Consider the following 23,401-nt stretch of genomic DNA (forward strand, 5'->3'; position numbering starts at 1 on the left):
ATAGGGGGTGGGGTTGTTTATGCCACTAAACTGGTCGGCCTGTATGCCTGCTAAATTGATCACTATCTCTATTTCCAGAAGCCATTTGGTTTAATACATTATACAATGGGTTCTTGACAATTTATCTGAATTTGATCAGATATGAACCCGGAACTTTTAAAGCGCTTTCAGCAACTTTGGGTGACTTTCAGCAGTGCTCAGATATACTCACATGGCCGGTAATTGATAGAAAGACTCGGGCACGTTGTGGAGAAATAGTCCAAGGTTTTCACTGTAATTGCATCGAGAGAGTCTCTTTGACTCTGGTGCTCCCCTGGCTCATGATGGGACGACGTGAAGATCTCAGCCTGTCCACATGGGGCCGCTTCCTGTGCCGCCCAGGGGTATCACAGTGTCCACTGAGAGAAACCACAACTGCACTGGTGGTCCATGTGACCAGGTATCAGGACGTCCCATGTGCCAAGGAGGTCCCACTGAAGATAATGGTGATAAAGGGGCTGCAAGAAAGAGATGAAGCAATGGTATGGTGTGGTGGGGTGGGGTGGGGAAAGTTGGGCAGGAGTGCTTCTGGGCCCGGTGGGGCCCTCTTATCTGTCGGGTTCTCCACCCAGCCCCTTGTAATGAGAGCTGTGCTGAGCCCAATTGCTCTTGGTTGGCCTGCCAAGTCCGCTGGCTCCGGGACACGCAGGGTCGCCGGGTCCAAACACCGAAATGAGCGGGCAGGCACAGTGCCCGCTGCCGATCTGGAGCTCATAATGCACAGGCGGTAATTAAATCCTGAAAGTTTAATTTAAACCCGGCCTTTTTGGCCCCTTACACGAGGAGGATGGCCTGTTTGCTGAAGGAAAAGCTAATTTAATGGACAAACGCTTTTTATGTTTAAAAAAAAAAAAAAAAAAAATCAGTTTTTTAAAAATAAATTGCCCAGCCGCCCACCCACGTCACCTCTTGTCAAAGAGCTTCCCACACAGGTCTGTGTTCCACCTTCGACTGACACCCCGGTTATGACGGCCTTCTCATTAAAGTCCAGCTGACGGGGGGACTCTCCCATAGTCCCGCTCCCCCACTGGGAAGAGATCAGGCAGCGTTGCCCTGCTCCTTTTATGGTCATGTTCTTTTAAAAATGCACTCCATTTTTAAAAAGAAAAACAAACCATTTGAATATATGTTTTAGTGTGAATTTCCCGCAAAGCCAGAGAGGAAGGAGGTGCATGTTTGCAATGACAACAGCAGAGAAGCTTCGGAATCCTAAGATAAAAACGAGGGCAGAATTTTCAGAATCGTGGTTGCTGCTGTCGCTGTTAAATATGTATGTGGATGCTGAAAAATGAGCTTTCCTGAAAGTACGCAATGCCGTTATACGCCCAAACTCAGGGATTTCATTGGGCTCGCTCCAGCTAGACACTCGACGCGCTTCCAGCTGCGAGGCATTTTCACGCGATCCATTACCGAGGCTAATAATATTTCATGTAAGTCCCAAATGGATCCGTCAGACCTTTGAGGACACGAGGCTAAGCTGAAATACTGCCCTGTTTTCATTTCACACTGCCTACAGTGTGTGTGTGTGTGTGTGTGTGTGCGCGCGCGTGTGTGTGTGGGAGGTTGCGTGTGCATGTGTGTGCATGTGTGTGTGTTTGTGTGTGTGTGTGTGTGTGGTAAAGTTTGTGGGTTGAGGAAAAAGCTGCCTGTTTAAGATGTTTTTTTATGTCTGGATAAGAGTATCTGCGTAATGATTGGGATGAAAAGTAATGCGAGATCAAAGCCTTGGGCAGTGGTGTTTGGTGCTTTTGATCAGTGGGAGACTCAAGCTCACCATCTCAAGGATGTTCAAGCAGAACCAAGAAGCACGTGCGCAGGAAGAGGCTGCTTTCTGTACTCTGGGAGGTTTGCGTGTGGACAGACCAGCGATGCCCTGGCTGTGGAATTTGGTCTCTCTCGGTCAGCACCAGTTTCCGAGAGGCTGGGGGAATCCTGCTGCATCCCTCTGAGCCAGGGGTGTCGAGCCCCAGTCCTGGAGGGACGCAGTGTCTTCGGGTTTTTGCGGTTTACTTTCAGTCAGCAGCCAGTTAAGGCCTTGAGAACAAGGTGTGTGGACTCAATTTAACCAATTATCCTTTCTAGTGCTGAGACTCCGAAAACCGCAGGTTCACACTGAGGTACTCCAGGACTGGATTCTGACACCTGTGCTGTAAAGGATGGTCTCTGTCAACGGGCTGGCACCCGCTGCACAAACAAACAAGGACTTAGACACACACACGCACAAACACACGCATACACACACACACACACACACACACACACACACACACAATCACAAATGCTCACACAAACACACACATGCACAGACACACACAAAACAAACACACACGCATGCACACACACTCACACACACCCAAACACACAGTCTATGCTGAGTATGCTTCCAGCTGTTAACCTGTGTGAGCCATTGTTTGCTGGTGGGTATGGGTTTTATGCCGCTTGATGGTCACTTATCAAATAGATGTGTCCTTAGAGGTATTTTTAATGCTTCAACTGCAAATATATTATTTTTTTTTGTTTCTCTTCAATTAATAAACACAAACTCAAGGTAATACTAAAAATAATAAAAATTAAGAAAATTGATTACGATTAAGTAGCTTCACAATGAATTAATTGATAAAAAGCTGACTGCAATAAAACAATTAATTGAGCCTAACCAACTGAGACCAGTGCTCTAAATTGGTTTCAGAAGTAGAAATTAACACAAACTTTTTAAATAGACCTTCAGCCTTTTTTAGTCACACATTCACACCTCATTTTCCTTCCATTTTAAAGCATATAACTATTCATTTATGTTTAACCCAGGATCCTTTTCAAAAATCCTTCAACAGTGGTTGAACCCATAGACTTGCTGAGTATATACCAGGGCTAGAACCAAGAAACAGGAGCCATCTCAGCTACAATGTGAAAAAAGCATATCATTATTAAATTAATTGTTTTTTAAACTTTTCAACGTCGATAGATACTATAGCTGTGTGGTTAACCCTTCTCACTGCCAACCTTGAGTATCTACGAAACTGAAGATGTAGTCCCTAACAGACAGGTACCGGTGACAATGCTATTCCCTACTGTTCAGCTAGGCACATATTACAAAAATAGACTTGGCTAATGGGTAGGGGGTGTACAAGCTACACACTAAATATTACATGTCATTTATATTTAATTCACGTTGCCTGTATCACATCGTTTCCCCCATTGAACACAATGCGTGGCCATTGTTACATTGTGTCTGCAGTGCCAAAACTCATTACCTTTCATCTTTGGGGGGCGGAGGGGGGGGTTCAGACCAAGCCCCGGCCTTTTTCGGCGAAGACTCACCTCGGCTGCCCTCGCTGTCATTTAAGCGAGGGGAAATGAAGCGCCCCTCGGAACAGTGCTCCGAATCCAACGCGTTGACGCGTCAATTACCCGTCCCCCAACTTCCCGTACCGTCTTACCTCCCGGTGCATCCACTGTTCCCCACCGGTACCGAGACCGCCCCCTTTCGCTGCAGACAAAAGGAGCAGAAAACCAGGCCAGCGCTCGCCGAACACAAACAGCGCATTCAAGACCTCGGCCCAGTACAGTACATCCTTTCTCCTCTTACGCAAAAGTGAAAACAGAGAAACGGTGGGTGCACGTTGCTCAAGGTTACAGCTTTTAGCCCCCTTTACTCTTTCAGCTTGCTGCCGCTGGAACTGAATTTTCTTCAAAGCTTAAGAATATTGTGTCGTTGTTATGGCTTAATACAGGAATAACAGTTGTACTATACCTCATTAAAAATTCACCGACAATGTTTAGTCAAACAAAATATTCCATTAATGCCTGGGTTGCCAGCTAACTTTCCCACAAGGTTGCAATAGGTATTATTACTAAAGTAGAATGTATGCCTCTCACTTTCTTTTTTATGAATTTGGAGCCAACGTGGGCCTGCTTGTGTCCAACTGCCACCCTAATTTGGAATGTTCAACCTGCAACTGCAACCATGTTCACACGTGAACCCCATTGCGAATCGATTGCGTAGATATCCAAGGTTCTCCTCTGAAAGATATAGTGTCACCAGCTTGCTTCTTTTTACACTGCAGACTATAGTCGATCCGGCATAGAGTGAAGTCGGAGGAAGACCTTTCATGTATGACTTTAACATGCAGTCCAGCAGGGGGCAATAGAGAGCGATGGCTGCGGTTCCATAACTGGCTGAACCCTACCAGAAAGATGGGGTAAAGATCTCTTCGGACGAGACGACAGCGCAGATTAAAGTTGAACCTGCTAAGGGGCGTGTGCTGTCTGTGGCGGATGCATCCTCAGCCTCCCGTAATGTAGAGAAGAGAGAAAATGCTGACAGGGCCTAAATAATGTTGTTCACACTGCATTACACCTTCACTTCAGAGCAGGCTGGATCAGCCCTTCATGCTATTTCCAGAAGAAAAAAAAACATTTTGCCGGGAATTCTTCCTTTCAATTCACATCCATGTCTCCATTATATTTGAAGGTCACAGTCTTTTGAAGCCGTTGTCAGATTCCACTACGCTTAGAAGTTTCTGTAACAAATTAGTTCATGTGAAAGCTGGAGTTTTATCCGTTTACCCGTATATGATTATGCCTGTGGGATGAGGCGTACAAAGACGTAAGATTTTTGACTGTAAGAAGTTGAGAGCTTTTCCACTCAGACAACTGCTAGCTGCTGATTTGTTTCTTCCATCTTTTTTATCCTTTCCTTCCTATGTCCCCAATTCTCTCTTTCCTCTCTCTCTTTCTCTATCTCCCTATCTCTCTATAGGGTACCTCTGTCCTTATCTTTTCCTCCTTACTGCCTGCCACCCCCCTCTCCATCTCTCCCTCTTTAACCCCTCTTTTCTCTCTCTCTCTCTCTCTCTCGTCTCTGCGCCCCTGGCCCTTGCACACGTGGCTGGTCTGTCAGTCTGTCAGGGCGCAGTGACGGGAAGCGAAGGTCAGCCTGTCAGCTCCCTGCCCGTCACCCCGGCTAGACGCTCTGACTCTCTGAGTTTGGCTGGAGGAACGGGAGACTCCCCTAACAGGCCTCTCCAAACAGCGCCACTCTTTTAGAGCAAATACGAGAATGAACGTTATGGTGCCTCAGGGACAAGCTGTCCTGCAGTGCTTTTATACATCAGGCTGTTTTATGGGGACGTGGGTTTATACAGTCAGCTTTGTGAAAGAGTGACACTGTTGTCGTCCTCCTGGACGTGAGCATCCGTGCATGTGCACGCACAGGCGTGTGTGTGTGTGTGTGTGTTGTGAGTGCATAATCACCATTAATAAAGGTTCTTGGATTTTGGCTGTGTTGAGTGGAACTGGTATTAGGCCTGGGCAGCTCTCATCTTTAACACGGGTGAACCTTTCTTCATCTCTTTGTGCTGCTCCTCCTCTCCGAAGGTCACTGCATGTGGCACTCAACGCGGTGCCTCTCAGCCCTGACATTGCTTGTGAAGTCAGCCCATTCAGACCTGCTTTTTTCTGTCGCTTAGCAGACACAACTATGCAAAAAAAAAAAAGATGTAAATTACCTCATCCTGGCTTCACATCAGAAATGGCAATCATCCTTTTGGCAGTATGCTGCATTTCTTACCTCTCCTTTGTACGTCACAAAGCTGTGTGTGCTTTCTTATTTGTATGCATGGTGATTTTCCATGCTGAGGCTTTGTTGCGTGGGTCCATTTTGCACTGCAAACTGCATTGTTGAGTGGCGTTCAGCGCGTTGATGGACAGCAGCTCAGTTACAATGCTATTCAGGTGCCAGGGCATGGCAACCGACCCAACATCATCAAGAGTGTAGACAATGGTTATGTTCTTACAGCGAAACAAAAGCTATTGACCAAGAAATGCGCTAGAAAGATGCACGGGGGTTAAAAGTGAGTTCAAAACAAGCGAGCGATGGTTGTAGCTGTGCCATACAAACCATACCATCAGTGAGGAAACATTGGAAAGTGAGGCGTGGACTACACAGGAACAGACAAATTGTGTTTTCCCAGCTCAGTACAACCTGCATCATTATTATTTAACCTCATGAGAACAATAATGGAAAATGGCAGAACGATCATGTCGCTGTGCATTCTCGTGACAATGGCTATAGTACAGCCACGGGAGTGGGGCACAGGAGCACAGAGAAATGCTGCACACCGCTGCTTTGTTAGCTGCCCATTATTAGTGTTGTCACAACGTTTATTGTTGACTAAGCTATTTATGCAGTCGGTTTCATTGGATGGCTTTCAGTGCGGGTCAGTGCTGGGTCCAACCTGTCAGTGTGCGGTAACACCGAAGGATTAATTTTCTCTCCTGTTCATTGACAATAATACCATTGGCAGCTACAATAGATACTGTGTCATGGAGTTTCATATCGACTTGCTGTGTTGATCTTTTCAAAGATTTGTTGCTTTTTTTGTTGTGACCTTTTGCCCTATGTGCACCAATATACACATTTTCCACTTTTATTTCATGTATCAATATACACCGAAAGTCTAAACAAAATCACCTCAAATTATGCATGTGTATTTTCAGAATATTAGTGTACAGATTATAGATTTGGTTACATTAGTTGATGCTTTGAATAAAATGTTGTCTATATGTACTGTGCTGAAGTATCCAGGTGCAAATTACAGATGCTGTGTCTCATGTGATATTCAGAGCCATGAATCCATGGTCCATTTGTTCCTGAGCTCTGACCGTGGGATTTGCTTTCAAGCAGGTGCATTGTAATTACTGGCCTCACCCCATCAGACAGTCCATATACCACAGAGGTTGAGTATCCATTTGAGAGTGCGCTCTGCCGTTTCCGAGCTCGTTCTCACCTCAGCTGCCCTCGCCCGCCATTGAGAGAGAGTGGCGGAATGACGCGCCCCTCAGAATGTTAGCGTAGCATGAATCCTAAATGACATAACTGGCCCCGGGTCCCCACAATGGCGCTGGCTGCCATTTTGAGCTCTGTCTGTCTGTGTCTTTTCAGGTCCAGCGATTATGGAACCACTTACACCAAGCTCAACCTGATGCCCGGGACAACCATCATCGTTACCAACTTCTACATTTGTCCCACCAACAAGAAGAAGGTAGGAGAATATTGGGAAAAAGATAATTTGCTTCAAAGCTGCGGGAAGACATGATCACTTTTATTTAGATGTTTTCATGTGTGACGCACAAACATTAATGTACACACAGACATAATTCTGCACAAATGTTCACATTTTAGACAGTTTTAAACAGACATGCACACAATGCTTCCAGTTGTCCTGAGCTCTTTTAATGTCTTTAGGTCCAGCGATACGTGCACATACTGGGAACACACGCATGCACGAACACCCAGTTTTGCATACACACTATGCACACGCACACACACGCACACACATACACTACACACTGATGAACTTAAAACTCCTGTGGCCTCATTGAGAAGACTGAACTAAGCAATGTACCCACCTCTCAAGCAGATAAATCCTAAAATCTGGCCTCGACTCAGAAGCCTGCCCTCTGGGTGCTCAATCCTCCAGCTCAGCTGTGAGATCTCTGGGCCCAACATCAACTGCCACTAATTGCCTGGGAATCGGAGGCTAATTTCCCTGCGGGACGATAGAGCTAGATGGGAGAAGTTCCATTTCCATTTATTTCCACGTTTTGAAGTGGGCCGCTAGACGAACCCATTAATACAGGCTAGCTGAAGGTCTGGAAAGGGGGCTCCTTGTAATCTCTACTGACAGACAGGGGCTTACAGTGTCAGATTTCCGTTCTCATTTTATTGATATGCTAACGCTGAGGTTTCAGTGTTCACCGGAGGATTGATGCACAGAATTGACACTGTTTGAGCCTTAGGATATGAGCACATGAATACCTGAGTCACTATACCTCAGTATTCCTTTCAGGGAATCTCGGTGTCCAAAAACCCATCTGCTTTATAATTGCTCTGAGCGGCCCTTTAATTGGACTTGGACTTGCGCTCAGACTTTTTCTTAAACACTCTCGTTCACTACAACATGACATGCACTGTACCGTTTCTACCATTTAAGGATTCTGTCCAGGTTCCTCACCTCCTCTGTGACATCAAGAGAACTATCCACTTAATTCTCTTCATGTCAGTTAGTGTCACCAGTCAGGGCTGATTTAGCAGATGGGACCTTCCTATTTAGTCCAAGGCTATTGATCCAAAACCAGAACATCTGTTCCTCGCTGCCCATTGGCTGATGGTGCCGTTGGTGCGTGAACAATAAGACAATATGGCTCTGAGATTAGAAAAATGTGAATTCTCGAATGCCCTTGTCTTTCAGAAGAACAACCTCTATTCACACAGTTGAACAGTGCATAGCATTTACAATAGATGCCCAGGGAAAATTATTTTTCTAATTACTTTGTAAATTCTTTCTAAGATATCGAGAGGAGGTTGAGAGGCAATCAATGAATCTGAATCGGTTAAGAACACTTCTATAGATCAGTGTCTGGCTTGCTTTTATGAATCTCCTTTTCTTGTTGAAAGAAACTGGGCAGTTCTTGTGCTATTCTGCACATGGTGGAAAAATTGTCATTAATTTCCTGTGACGGAAATTCACATCTTTTGTCTGCCAACGTCTGAAAGAATAGAGCTTTTACAAGCAGCTATTGAGAGAAAAAAAATGTATCTGTTCTATAGCAGTGATAGAAGATCTATCTCTATTCTGAAATAACTCTGAATAAAAGGAAAGACAATTAACTGAAAGATGTGGCATATTCCAGTATATTTATGAAATATTGTATTAAAAATTGATCCTGGTCTTCTTGCCTTTCCAAATATTGTGAGCTATCACATGCATTTATTGTATCAAAAGGTGTTGATAAGACCTGTGTAAGTACTGTGCATCCCATGCATCTGCATAGGGATGTGTTATTAATACAGAATCTGTTCAGTTTTCAGTGTGATGCTACCCATAATGGAACATGCAGTGCGGGTAGCTGTGGTGATAGTGTGTGCGCGAGTGTGTGTGTTGTGTGTGTGTGTGTGTCTGTCTGTCTGTCTTCACCGTTCAAAGAAAGTCTTAAAAGCACTGTTTTAACTTGCTTGGACTGTCTCGTGAAAACAGTAAACCTGTAGTGAGGCTGAAAATAGAACAGCTTGTGAACACACGCAACACGTGTGTGTCTGTAAGTGCGGAGGTGGGAGGTATGGAGCGTGCGAGTGGGGCTGGAACAGAAGTGGTTCAAAAATGCAGTTTTTTTTAGCCCAGATTAAGTAATGGCTGCTTTTCTCGGGATACGTTTTTGGTGCTGCTGAGCTACGAGAGATGAGAAGGAAGATGTGTCCACTTAAGTATTGCATACATGATTAATCATTAAATATTTAAAGGAATTTTTATGCATGCATATTCCACATGCTGCCCTTGCAAGATATGGATTCACTTCCCTTAGGAGTTTTATTAAACTCGTGCCGTGTAATTTTTAGCCTTTCAGCATTTTGGCTGAATAGTCAACTTAAACGAAGTTGTGGCGGGCTTGTCAAAGACTTTTTCAGATTTCCCACTCCATATTATCAGGTTTGGCTCTCAGTGGAACAACAAAGATTTGTTGACAGAATTCATTTTCCTATATTTTGTAGGCCCACATTATTGAAAATCAGCAGAGACGTTTGATGCTCATAATATGGGTGCTGCAAGGAGGAAGTGCCATAAAGGGGTTTTTAAATTAATGTTGTTTAACTCACAATACTATCATTTTGGCTTGATTGAAAGAGATGGGTCATTTTATGAATTGCTTCTTTTTTTTGATTTAGGGAAGGAAAAAAAATTAAGTGATTGGCTGGTATTCTGCTATGATTACTGTTTTAATACAAAAGCGGAACTCCCTGAAAAAAGATTCACTTCAACCTCAATATTTTTGGTACCGTCATTTGGTATCATTTAAAATACACATCTGAGTAGAACTGAAAAGGAATTTCTCTTTTGGGGAAAATAAATCAATCAATACTCCAAAATGAAAAGTTTTATGTACTATCTACACAACAGCCATCACAAAGCTAAGTGTTAACTTGCCAGGGGCTTCCAAACAAACATATATTTTTCCCCTATGAAAAACTACAGTAGGGTGCCCTTGAACGTGAGTCAATCTGCTAAGCCTTCAGTATAATGAATTGGCTGATATGTGGTGGTAGACACGAGGTGTCTGAAGAATAAATGGCTAAATAACAGAGGAGGTTGTTTAGAGCCTTGGGCTTTACATGGGGGTGATGGCTATGGACAGCCTTCCGAGTAGAAGCTGAAAGCAAGCTCTCAGTGGGGAGTCTGAAGATGCTGAATTTGAGTAATATCATTTTAAAGTGAATCTGATGCCTGCTGTGTCATCCAGCAAAGTATTACTGCTTTCTCCTGCTCTCTCTCTCTCTCTCTCTCTCTCACACTGTTTCTGTATATCGCTTTTCTCTCTCTATTTCTCTGTCTTACAGATCAGGCTATGCACACACACACATTACATTACATTACATTACAGGCATTTGGCAGACGCTCTTATCCAGAGCGACGTACAACAAAGTGTATAACCATAACCAGGAACAAGTATGTCGAAAACCCTTGAGAGAAGTACCGTTCCAAGTGCAGGGAACAACCGCATAGTTCAACTTGGACCCTGTAGGTTAAACTGATTAACACTAACACAAACAAGAACAGCAACAACGCAGTCTATGCAAAAATACAAGTAGTAGTTAAGACGAGTGCATTAACTAAGTCAACTACGAAACAGCTACCTAGTTACAACCCTAAGCTTACAGTCAATTTAGAGATTACAGAGAGGTAGGGAGGGATGGGGAGAGGTGCAGCCTGAAGAGGTGAGTCCTCAGTTGTCGCTTGAAGTGGGTCAGGGTCTCAGCTGTTCTGACCTCCACGGGGAGGTCATTCCACCATCGTGGGACCAGAAGAGACAGGAGACGTGATCGGGAAGCGCAGGTGCGAAGAGGGGGAGGTGCCAGACGTCCTGAGGTAGCGGAACGGAGGGGTCTGGCTGGCATGTAGGGTTTGAAGATGTTGTGGAGTTATGCTGGGGCTGATCCCTTGACTGCTTGGTATGCTAGGACCAATGTTTTAAATTTGATGCGAGCCATAACAGGCAGCCAGTGGAGGGTAGTGAGCAGGGGAGTGACGTGGGAGTGTCTGGGGATGTTGAAGACCAGAGGAGCTGTAGCATTCTGAATGAGTTGCAGGGGTCTGATGGAAGATGCAGGTAGTCCAGCCAGAAGAGAGTTGCAGTAGTCCAGGTGGGATAGTACCATTGCTTGGACCAGGAGCTGGGTTGAGTAGGTGGTGAGAAAGGGGCAGATTCTCCGGATGTTATACAGGAAAAATCTGCACGCCCAGCTTACCACTGCGATGTTCTTGGAGAACACACACACACACACACACATACTCACTCATACATTCACACACGCACACACACACACATACCTACACACGTGCTCACACTTTTCCTTCAGATAAGACGTCGTAAGTCAGGAGATTAACATTTACATTAGCAGTTTACTCCAGGACATAATTTCTTTTCTGAAGAACAGGAGATTCTCAGATTGGTAATCTTCAGAAAGGCTTCTGACCACAGGGGAATCTCTGGCCATAACATTTTTTAATCCCTTGTTTCCTCTCCCCACCAGCTCCCAGGCTCTGTGATAGCGTGCCCGTTGAAAATCATTCTGGCTTTCATCTTCCTTTCTGGCTCTGCATTGAATAAGATAAAGTGGCACTACAGTCAAGCGTGGCATAGTAATAATTCAAAGCATATGCGATCACACTCGAGCATTTCTTGTGTCAGACACCATACACTGTGGGGAATGTTTTTTTTTTTTTCTCTCCCTCTCAAACTCAAAGAGTGTTGTACACCCCTGCAGTGTAAAACATGTCATTAGCCCAGGGTTACTTGCATCATGTATAAAAATCATTTTAACTGGAAAACCCAGCACAGGTACAACAATTGTGTTTTTACATTGTGGGATTCAAACCCGCTCCCATGTGGTGCTGTGTCCTGGGCAGCAGCACCCTGGAGAATCAGTGCATGGCACTGGCTGTACACAGGTTCTAGACCAGTGATCTTCATTCCTGGTCCTGGAGAGCCACAGGGTCTGCTGGTTTTTGTTGTTACTCAGAATTTAATTGGTCAATTAAAGCAGCCGATTACACTATTAACTCACCAAACTTGACTTCTTGGGTCTGAATTGGTTGCTGATATTGAGGGGAAAAAAACCAGCTGACTTTGCAGCCCGCCAGTACCAGGAATGAAGATCATTGCTCTAGAGAATCTCTGGCAGTTCTAATGATTATTAAACGTTCTAATGACTGTTAAACGTTCGATGTAGTCATGTTTTTGTTTCGTTTAATTTATTGTTGTTGATGAGAGTGTGGTTTTAGACACAGTGAAAACTTGACAAGGCGTAACATGATGGGATAGCATACCTGCCATCCCAATTAATGTTATAACATGGCATCAGACCACAGTTTCCAACAATTACAGGGTAAGATCTGGGAGAGAACTTCCAGAAATTCCATTCTGGAAAGCTGTAGTGGTTTTCATTTTCTTTTAACCCATGTTTCTATCATGTAACAGGCTTTACTTGGAAATCCAATCACCTTTGGTATTAGATTTAAGTTAATAATAATAATAATAATTATTAGTAGTAGTAGTAGTAGTAGTAGTAGTAGTAGTAGTAGTAGTAGTTGCAGTAGTACTTTCCAGCATCAAGTTACCAAAGCTCTTTCCGACTGTGTTGCCTAACATTATGTCCATTATGTGAGGGAGTGATACTGTGAATATGTGAATATGAATTATTAGTGGCTGGCCCAGTTTGATACAGTAGCCCATTCTTTGTGGTAACTCCCGATACATTTACATTGATATGAACAATATGAGTACAATCATCCGTCTAAAGTTAGCTATGCACTTATACTGTACTAGCTGGCAAATTATTTGCTTATTATGCAATGTTTATTTTTATTTATTTTTATTTTTATATTAAGTAAGCTGGAATTAGTTGGCTGATGTTAACTAGCCAGCAATGTCAAGCACAGTCGATCGCAAAAAGAAAATGTACACTTTTTAGCAAAAAAATAAAACATTTTCAAATAAAAAATGTTCTATAATTCTAGGCTTGTCTTTGTACAGGTCTTCAATTGCTTTCACATGTTATTTTAAGGCTGGAAAATGCTCCATCCTTGATTTTGTAATTGTTGAATAAAGTAATTTTCTACTATCAGAAGTCATGCTAATGAACCATTTCGGGGTGATTTTTGAAAAACGTTTCTTATGGGGGAACATGCCCCCAAACCTCCAGAGTTTCTTTCTCCCCCCCCCCCCCCCCATCACCCCCTCTGGTACCAACAAAGACCACCCCCCTTTTCACATTTTACAATTGGCCCACTGATAGTTGCAGTAGTAGTAGTACTAGTATTACTATAACAGTTCTGACCTCCATGGTCAGAACTGTACGGAATCTGAATAATGCCTTTAGGTCCATTCTGAGTATATCCAGGAAATTGTATTCTCCTGTGTTATTTAGGCAGACAATAGAAACATTTCAACTCAATTCTGTTTACTTTTTGAAATGATTGTTATTTTGGTTATTGTGCTGCCCTAGGACATTTGTTTCACCCCATGGTCGGTATCAGTGAATAATGTCATCGTTGAAGTGAATTGATTGCCTGACCTCATTTCCACATAAATCAATCTCTGGAAAAGCAAACAGAAACACAGGCTAACAGTGCTACCCCGTGGCTACACACATGTTTATGTAAGCCCCTTTCATATTAATGCACAACAGAGATGCGCAGACAGGCAATGTATGAAACAATAGAACAATAGATAGTATATGTCTAATTTCAGACCAAAAACCACATCATGCTCTCCCAAAAGAGTATTTATGTGTTCTGGGCACATTACTTGGTATTAGTTAACCCTGCTTTAACCTCCCTCTCCTCTCCTGTTTGCTCCTGTCCTCCACTCTGCTTTCCTATTGTGTCCAGTCACTACGTCGACTTATTTGTGACCTTCTCTCCCTTCCTTCTACTAATACTACTACCTCTACTACTCCGCCCACTACTATTACCACTAGTACTGCTACTGCTACTATTACTAGTACAACTACTACTACTACTACTATTACTACTATTACTATTACTACTACTATTACTATTACTGCACTACCTCTACTACTACTACTACTACTACCACTACTAGTACTACTAAGAAATGGCTACAGTCAGTTGTCACTCAGTCTCTCTCACTCTTTCTCTCTTCTCTCTCTTTGGGAGAATGGGTTGGATTGGTACGTGGAGTGTTCAGAGTTGCCGTGTGTTCTTTCTGGAGGGCAGGGCAGGAAGGAGGTGGGGGATGGGGGAGCATTTCTGTGCAGTGACCTGCTTCTGATCTGTCATGGGAGGGATGCTTTTTGTTGTGTTTCATGACTTTACCTTTTGCATGCCTTCATCCCCCAGGGGGGCTAGTGACATTAGTTCCGGAGAGCTCTGCTCCGGAGAGAGAAAGAGGGAGAGGGCTTTGTGGACTCCCGTCTGGAGGCCCTGTTCAGAGCCAGGGGGAACGTGAGCCAGGGAAGCTGAGGGCCGGGTGTCTCGTCACGGGCGAGACGCCCATCAGGCACGGGGCGTAGACGGGTGCTGTGTTTTAACGACTCTCTGCAGCTGTGAACCGTCCCTCCTCCAGCCCCATGCATTCCCACGCAGCGGGCTTATGTGTCCAATTACAACCCTGCCCAGCTGCGTTAGCCCGCTCGTTAGCTCGCGCACAACAGAAGAATGCTGCCATTTCTGCTAGAATTATTTTATGTTAGCAACACAATGCTACATAAACCAGTTTCCATGAATTAGTGCACACAAAATAATTATAATAAAAACATATTTAAAAAATTATAAAAAGCATTCTGGCACCTTCTTGATTTCTGGGTCTGGACTTCCTGGGTTCAGTCACTAATGGTAATTGAAATCAATGTAGATCTAGAACACTGACAGAAATTTGAAAAAAAAACATTCCCTAAAGTCTACTCTGCTAAAGGTTAAATAAATGTTGCAAAGAGGAAGCTGAGATAGATAAATAGTTAGGTAGATAGACAGAAAGATAAATAGATAGATAGATAGATAGATAGATAGATATCAGATTTTTAAAAAAAAATCATGCCCACTCTCTCATTTGTCTAATTTTAGGATTGTCTAAAAATAGGTATTAATCTCTATTACACCCCCTCAGATTGTAGCCTGCCAAGTCGACCGCAGAAATTCAATTTTAGACTTGGACCCAGCATCCATATGATTGGTCCCTCAAGCATACAACAGAAAGAGAAAAGAAAATTGTGTGTGTGCATGTGCGAGTGTGTGAGTGTATGCTTGTGTGTGTGCGTATGTGTATGTGTGTGTGTGGGTGTATGAATGTCCTCATTAATATTCTTTAATAATATCATAATTATGAGTAGTACAGGGCAGATATAAAACATCTCCTCTTTCAATTTTTACAATTTGTTTTCTGCTGAAAATAGTCTTGTCATTGCTTCCATGGTCTACGTCTTCGTACCATACACTGTCAAAATAAATAATACTAGCAGGAGGATATTAGCTCTGGCATGTCCCACTGAGCACCATTAAGGCCAGGTCTTAATGTTACCTTTCCTCTTACCTCAGACCTTCAGTGGCCATGGTGATCCCGTTATTTTGTTTTAGCTGAATAAACAGCTAATTTAAGCCCCAGAATCAGTGGTGGCCAGATATTCAACAAAGAGCCATAATTACACGATCGGAACGTAGGCTGAACGAAAAACGATATGTAAGTAACTTGACAGGACCCCATGAACCTGACAGCGTGATTTCAGGAACAGTAATAACGAGGTAAAGAACAAGTGCTCCCCGTGGTTACCGATCCAAGTTCTCCCACGGAAGGCAGGATGGCGCAGTTAAAGGTCCCTCATTAAATCCAAGGCTCCGCGGTGTTTTTTTTTTTCCTTTTCTGTTGGTGCCGCTCCGCTTTGTCGTTTGGTTTTGATCTATAGGGGTTTAAATCCTCCGCTAACATAGTCATAAATATTAATGACACAATGGAAGCTATTTATATATTCCTCCCCTGCTAACTGCGATGAGGCCCCCTAGCTTGCCTTTTTTGCTCTGAGATGGATTGATCCTGACTGGGAGACAGGTGACCTTGTATCCGCGGGAACCGTACCGCGCAATCAGAGCAGCACAATGAACTGCACTTAAGACGCAGCACAGGGTATTAGGAACAAGGAACTAGGTATCAGAAAAAACTAAAACGGTAAAAAGAAAAGCTAAATCTACCACTTAAAGCAGAATAGTGCTCTTGGTGTGCTGTGCGCTCTATAGTTTGTGCGTTGTTTATTGCGGGTTTTAGCTGCTTTGGCTGCAGAGGTAAAGACGTTAAGAAGCTTTTGTTTCCCTGGTTGTCTCTTACGTGGGTGGGAGGTGCTGTGATGGAGGCCAGATCGATACCTTTCTCCCAAACCCCAGAGACAGCCTCATTTACTCCTGCCCCTGCAGCAGCCTGATGATAACTGTCTGATCTTCTCTCTCTCACACACACACATACTCTCTCTGTGTCTCTGTCTTTCTCTCTCTCTCTTTCCCTCCCTGAGCTTCCCTCTTTCAGTTAAACAATTTGGGTGTGTGTGTGTGTGTGTGTGTGTGTGTGTGTGTGTGTGCGTGTGCCTGTACCTGTATGTGAGAAGGAGGTTGCCAGAAAAAGAGAGAGAGAATTTAGACTTTTATATTTAGAACAGAATTATTAACAGTAATTTGTTGAGCACTAGTTTTTTTAACACTTAGTTTGCTGAGGACAGTTGAGCGGGACCACCTGGAAAACCAAACAAGCACAGAAAAAGAAATTAAACACCAACTAAACAGCACAAGGCAGTTGATAAAACCCATGCTGACTTCAGCCTGGACACCACAGTTGCCTCCGGGATAGAAACTGCATATTCTCCCTGCCATTCCCGGCTAGATTTTAGGGCTTTGTAAATTATCAGCTCTGCTTCTCAAACCATAAAATTAATCAGCAAGCAATAATATATTTTGCACTGATTGTATCGTGTACCCAGTTTTTTAAAAAACCGGGGGAAAAAACCTTCTCATGCTTTCCCACTGAGCTACTCAGAAACTCCGATGCTGGCTACACCTTTGGGCTCTCACTGTAAATACATCCTTGTCCTGATGGCAGAGACGTTGCTCCCTTCGTGGCTCAGGATTGAGCCTGGCAGCCACATGGCACGCTGTCTTGAACGTTAGGGGCGGAGACTTCTGTGAGACAGAAGGGGTGAACATCTGCCCCAATTGTAAGCCACTCCCCCTCCCCAAGTTACAAAGCTGAGCAAAGCACACAGACTTCATGCGTGAGAGATACATTTGTTTTTTTCCCCCATTGAATTAAGTCTGAGACTGTCCAGACCCACACACAGAGATAGGGAGAGAGGGAGCGAGAGATGAGGAGAGAAGGGAGAGAAAAGAGTTCAGCATGGCAATAGAGGGAGAATGTAATTCAGGTCAGAAAAATTGAACTTATGCTTTTAGTTCATACAGTGACAAACTGAATATAAATTGACATATTTCTACAGTTATGCCTTACGTAAACCCTAGGGATTGGGGAAAGCTTTATTTTGGCATGGATGCTGAATAGTGAAAAGGATTGGGGTTAAATAAACGGCATGCGATATACTTCACAATGGTACACTAAGCCAACGCTATGCTCTGTTTCTTGTTTTATTTTCTGGCAACATTCTCTCCAGAATGACAGCGCGTGATGCTGTTAACCGCCCTCCCAGTTCATCACGTGTTGGGAATGGCCTCAGTACAATGTTGTTGGTGTCAGAGTAATGACAAAATATGGTCCGACAGCGCCAAGGTCTGACAGCGCCAAGATAGTTTTGGTTTATTTCCCCGCTATCATTGTCACTTTAACATTCTGTAGAAGGGCTTTTGACCGAGGGACGGCGCCACTCCCTTCTGTGGCATTCTGACTGTGTCCTTACGGCATTCCGACTGTGTCCTTACAGCATTCTGACTGTGTCCTTACGGCATTCTGACCGTGTCCTTACAGCATTCTGACTGTGTCCTTACGGCATTCTGACCGTGTCCTTACAGCGTTCTGACTGTGTCCTTACGGCATTCTGACTGTGTCCTTACAGCGTTCTGACTGTGTCCTTACGGCATTCTGACTGTGTCCTTACAGCATTCTGACTGTGTCCTTACGGCATTCTGACTGTGTCCTTACGGCATTCCGACTGTGTCCTTACGGCATTCTGACTGTGTCCTTACGGCATTCTGACCGTGTCCTTACAGCATTCCGACTGTGTCCTTACGGCATTCCGACTGTGTCCTTACGGCATTCCGACTGTGTCCTTACAGCATTCTGACTGTGTCCTTACGGCATTCCGACTGTGTCCTTACGGCATTCTGACTGTGTCCTTACGGCATTCCGACTGTGTCCTTACGGCATTCCGACTGTGTCCTTACGGCATACTGACTGTGTCCTTACAGCATTCCGACTGTGTCCTTACGGCATTCTGACTGTGTCCTTACGGCATTCCGACTGTGTCCTTACGGCATTCCGACTGTGTCCTTACGGCATTCTGACTGTGTCCTTACGGCATTCCGACTGTGTCCTTACGGCAGTCCCAGCGTGTCCTGTGGATTCTGGAGATCCCAGGCAGAGGGCTGGGGAAACACAGCCATCAGTCGGAGGGGAGGGGGTTGGCCTGCTGGCTGATTCTGTGAGTGTATGATGCTGACGTGTGCCCCTGTCCCCCCCAGCTGAGGGGCAGCAGCCATGATTGACATGTGCCAGGAAACAGGACGGCGGGAAGGATTTGTGGCTGTCCACGGAGGCAGGAGCGGGCATTTGCTGATAAGCTGACGTGACGTGTGTGTGTGTGTGCGCATGTGTGTGTGTGTGTGTGTGTGCGTGTGCGTGTGTGTGTGTGTGTTGGGACCCAGGGAACAGTCCATGCAGCCCTAAAGAGGTGTGAGGACCCCGACAGGGAAGCCAAGCACTGTCTGAACCACACAGGAGCTGCTTCCCAGAGTGTCTGTGTTACCGTGGTGTCACACCCTGTGTAGTGAGTAGGCCTGTGAGGCCCTGACAGACCCTCCAGATGCTGCCCAATGAACTGCCTTGTCTGCTTTCTCAATCAGCCGCACACATTTCAACCTTTCTTTCAATAACTCTGGAGCAGTGGACTTCTCTCATACAACGTTGAATTTTCTGCCTTGCTGTGGTCCTGTGTTTACAATCAAAAAAGTCTCCTCCTCTGTCTTCAACCCCGCCCACTCACCTCGATTTCCCCACCTAGTGTAGATAGCTGGATATAAAGAGGTAAAGTTACTGCTGTGAAATTAGCAACCATGAGCGACCGTAAGAATGGAGATTAGATTATAGCTTAATTAATTCCATTATGTTCAACGTAATTGTGGATTTGTCATTGAGACTTTTATTTCAAAAATTTCAGACCCTCATGAAAAGCCTTATTGTTACTAGCTTCACATTGCAGGTAACATTTCTTACAGGTCCAACAGAAAACAAGCGACATTGTTTGTCATCCCCTTGGCAAACTTCAGCTGATGCCACAGAGGAAAAGCAATTCCAAGGTTAACTAGCTCTTGAACTAGCCCTGTCAGCTTGTCTTTTTGCTTTGCTGCTAGCTAGCAACAAACACTCCACTGAAATCTCATCCCAAACCACAGGCTGTGTAGCCACACCCACCCCACCCCACACAGAAAACAGCACCATGCTCAGAAACATCTCAAACACATTTTAAAATAAAAAAATACAGGTAAAGGTGTTCAAATTCAGAAAGAGTGTGTGAAGACAGAGATGTGCAAGATATGCCTTAGCATGGTTATTTTATAACATTTTCAATGTAAATATCCTGCATAGTGTACCTTCAAGCTATTAAGGAAACAGACTTTTTTTTATTGGTGTGTTTGAAGAGCCTTCTTTAATCAATTCAACCTCTTTTTGATCCTGATGTTGAAAGATGGTGAGAGCTTGCACTGATTGGCTGTTGGGAAGGGCGGGGGGGGGGGGCTACAGGAGCTCAGCTGCTCTTCCAATAGTGGGGGAAGATCCTGTGATACTGTTAATTGCTTCTGACGCAGGTTCCAAGGGACGACCGCTTTACTGCATCAGGGGCAGAATAATGTCCAAGTAGAAAAAAGCAAGAGTAGCTTAATGCACAAGTAGATTAAAGCAAGAGTAGTATAATGCACAAGTAGAATAAAGTAAGAGTAGAATAATGCACAAGGAGAATAAAACAAGAGTAGAATAATTGATCAATCATGTTATCTTTGTTTTTCCGTCTGTTTTCCTCACTTTGCCATTAAGGGCCTACAGTAGCTGAGCGCATATTTTATAATCGCCCATTTATTCCTCCTTCCATACTGGGCCTGTGGGAGAGCAGTCGCTGCTATTGCTCGTTGATTGTGGGGATTTATTTATTGGGGTTTCTTTTCTCCTTTTGAAAAGAACACCGCGCTGTTGTTGTTTTTAGTAAAGCCATTCTCATTACAGCCAAGCGGTTTGTTTACCAGTCAAACAGCGAAACCCGGGGTCTTTCTTCTAGAGAATTCTCAGCCCCTCCTGCCCCGCGGTGTTCAGCTTCTCCTGTGAAATGAAATCAATGCCTTCATGTGCCCAAGGAGTTTTTATTTTTACTGCACGCGAGCGCTGAGCGTTGGCTTTGCGCTTCTGTCTCTCAGTGGGCCCCTCTCATAGAGGTGTGGCTCTATGTGCTTTTCGTTAGCATCATCCTGGAATACATCGCAGGGACAAGGTGTGGGGGTTTCACAGACCGTTTTCAGTTTTTTCTCCGGTCATTTTCCTGATATTGGCATTGAATCCACAGACAGAGAAGGAGAGGCGAGGCTTAGCATTGCTCGGATGTGGCGTGTACGGTGTCGAGGATAATTGGATCCAAACACAAACACCTCGGAAATAAAATGAAAATGAAATTTCTCATTTTGCCGTTGTTCGGGCTCATTAGGGTGCATGTCTGAAAGACCCTCATCCCCCCCCCCCAACCCCGCCCCCCTCTCCCTCCAGGCACGGCAGTGTGGGTGTTTGCGGAATTTTAATAAATGTTTGTTTGGGCTTTTCTTTCTTTTCCCCTCAGATTTAATGGCCGAAATGCCAGCGCGAACCTTAAGCGTTTCAGAGGATGGGGGGTTGTGACCTTGACGGCTATTTTCCATCGCAAATGTGCGGGAACAACCGTTCACGCCCACCGGTAGCTCATCAACAGGTGGCATTCTGGGAGTCTGTGGGGAACTAATCACGCTTTAATGGCTTTTCATAGCCCTGCCCGATGGGGACAGCTGTCGGCGGCGGCTCTCGTGGTGACGGGTCGTAGGTGACTGCTGTGCTGCCAGTCCGGAAACCAGACTGCCCTGACTACATCTGGGAGGGGTCAGCAGACCAGAACTGATTTGCCATCCTGGGACGCAGCTCGAGGGGGGGTGGGGGGGGCGTGGGGTGGGGGGGTTAGTCATGGTGGGAGTCAGGGCGAGGTGCGAACTGCCCTCCTCAAGGTGACAGTGGAATCTTCCCGGCGGGGTCGTCATGGCAACGGCAGAGCCGTGGCAATGAATTTTAACAGCGTCTGTGTGTGTGTGTGTGTGTGTGTGTGTGTGTGTGTATGTGGGTGCGTGACATGTCAGTATCATGTAAGTGTTGGTACGTACACTGCACACACTCAACACAATGTAGTTACTTTTCGGCTGCTTTGTCCTTATTTACATATGTAATTACACAGACGTCGAGACACTGTTATGTAAAGTGTAACTACGTGTTCTGCCTTTTGTGGTCAAATGCGTGCCAGGCCGGGCAGGGCATGAAGAGCATAATATAGGAGAGAGGGAAAAAGAGAAAAAGGACAGGGGAGGGGAAGAGTGTGGATGGGAGGGATGAGTATGTAACATAGAACAGTGGTCACCAACCCTGTTCCTAGAGATCTACCATCCTATAGGATTTCATTTCAACCCTACTTTGGCACACCTGACTCAGGTCAACATGACCTTTAGCTGTTGAATGAGGTGTGCCTTGTTAGGGCTGGAGGAAAAACCTACAGGATGGTAGATTGCCAGGAACAGCGTTGGTTGCCACTGACATAGAATAACTAAGGATCCAAGAAAGAATAAAGCAGAGGAGGAATCTAGCGATCACAGTGTCCAAAGACTGTTGTGAAAGCCCTAAAGTCCCTGAGCCAGCGGCATGTCCCTCCAGGCACTGATGAGCCCAGTATCACTCAGTCCCAGTGCAGCGGCGCCGCTAACTGACTGACTGTTCTGTGCCCTTCTGTCCTGTCCTGCCCTGCCCTGCCCTGCGCTGAACTTTACAGCATTGTGAGGACTCCTCTGTGTGTCCGTTCTGTACTTTACAGCATTGTGAGGACTTCTCTTGTCTCTGTTCCGTACGGCTCTCTGTGCCATATTGTGCAGAGGTCTTATCTTCGCAGGCCATCGTCTCCGCTTTGTGTCGTGTGTCAGTGGGAGAGGAGCTGGTTTTTATGAATCATCCCCTGATTCCAGTGGAGATGCCCACTCTGCCCGCCGGCACTCAATGTCGATGCACTTAATGAGAACTTCAGATAAATGATGCCATCTGAAGAGAAATGGTGCCGCAAATAGAAGAGCGATGGTGTCCATCCATCGCCCAGCCCCACACTACCTTCACCTATGCACGCATGTACACCTGGTGACAATGTCTTCCTCACCCCGTTTCCCCCTCACACGCCATGAAACGACCTTCCTCACCAGCATCCTGTGTGGAACTCTCTCTCTCTCTCTCTCTCTCTCTCTCATTGTGTAGTAATACCCCCAATCTCACTTTGTCTGCTGTCCGTTGTCTATTCTCCTGTATTGGTTGTCATGGGTGCAGCCCCACCCTGCTCGCACAGGAGATGGTAGGCTGTTGTCGAGGTTGTAGAAAGCAAAAACTTGGGCTAATCCACCTCAGATCTGGAATAAAACCTCCTATTTAAAGAAGCAAATCTCTCCATTCTTCTCATTCTCAAGCCTCATCGAAGACTGACATTCATTTAATGTTTGACTCTTTAAATTGACCTCTGAACAGCAGCACACCAGAGATGCACACACTATCCATACCGCACCACAGCTAAATTCGCCCCCACTGAACCTCTATCCAGATTCCCCTTTGTTTGCAAGCCATTCTTCTGCCGTCTACAGCATGCAGTATTTAATTATAAAGTTCCTTCTTTGGGCTCCTTCAGAAGAGTGATGGAGAGCTCTGGTTCCCCTTTGCTAAACTACCACAGCGCACAGAATAGGAGGCAGCAGCAATCTGCATAAAAACTCCAGCTACCCCGAGTTGCCTCAGAAGCACATAAAATAGCTATTCCCCCTGAGATTTTAAACAC

At 44.9% G+C, this 23,401-nt stretch overlaps 1 protein-coding gene across 5 annotated transcripts in view; it reads left to right on the top strand.

Moving 5' to 3' along the window:
* sorcs2 (sortilin-related VPS10 domain containing receptor 2) overlaps positions 1-23,401 on the top strand; it is a 245,011-nt gene that overhangs the window by 117,976 nt on the left and 103,634 nt on the right. For all 5 annotated transcript variants that reach the window (XM_064343610.1, XM_064343611.1, XM_064343612.1 and 2 more), the window contains exon 3: positions 6,983-7,082. In XM_064343610.1, the coding sequence (XP_064199680.1) occupies positions 6,983-7,082 (100 nt within the window). The remainder of the gene's footprint in view (positions 1-6,982; positions 7,083-23,401) is intronic.

The sequence above is a fragment of the Anguilla rostrata genome, chromosome 7 (genome assembly GCF_018555375.3).
Source record: "Anguilla rostrata isolate EN2019 chromosome 7, ASM1855537v3, whole genome shotgun sequence".
Lineage (NCBI taxonomy): Eukaryota > Metazoa > Chordata > Actinopteri > Anguilliformes > Anguillidae > Anguilla > Anguilla rostrata.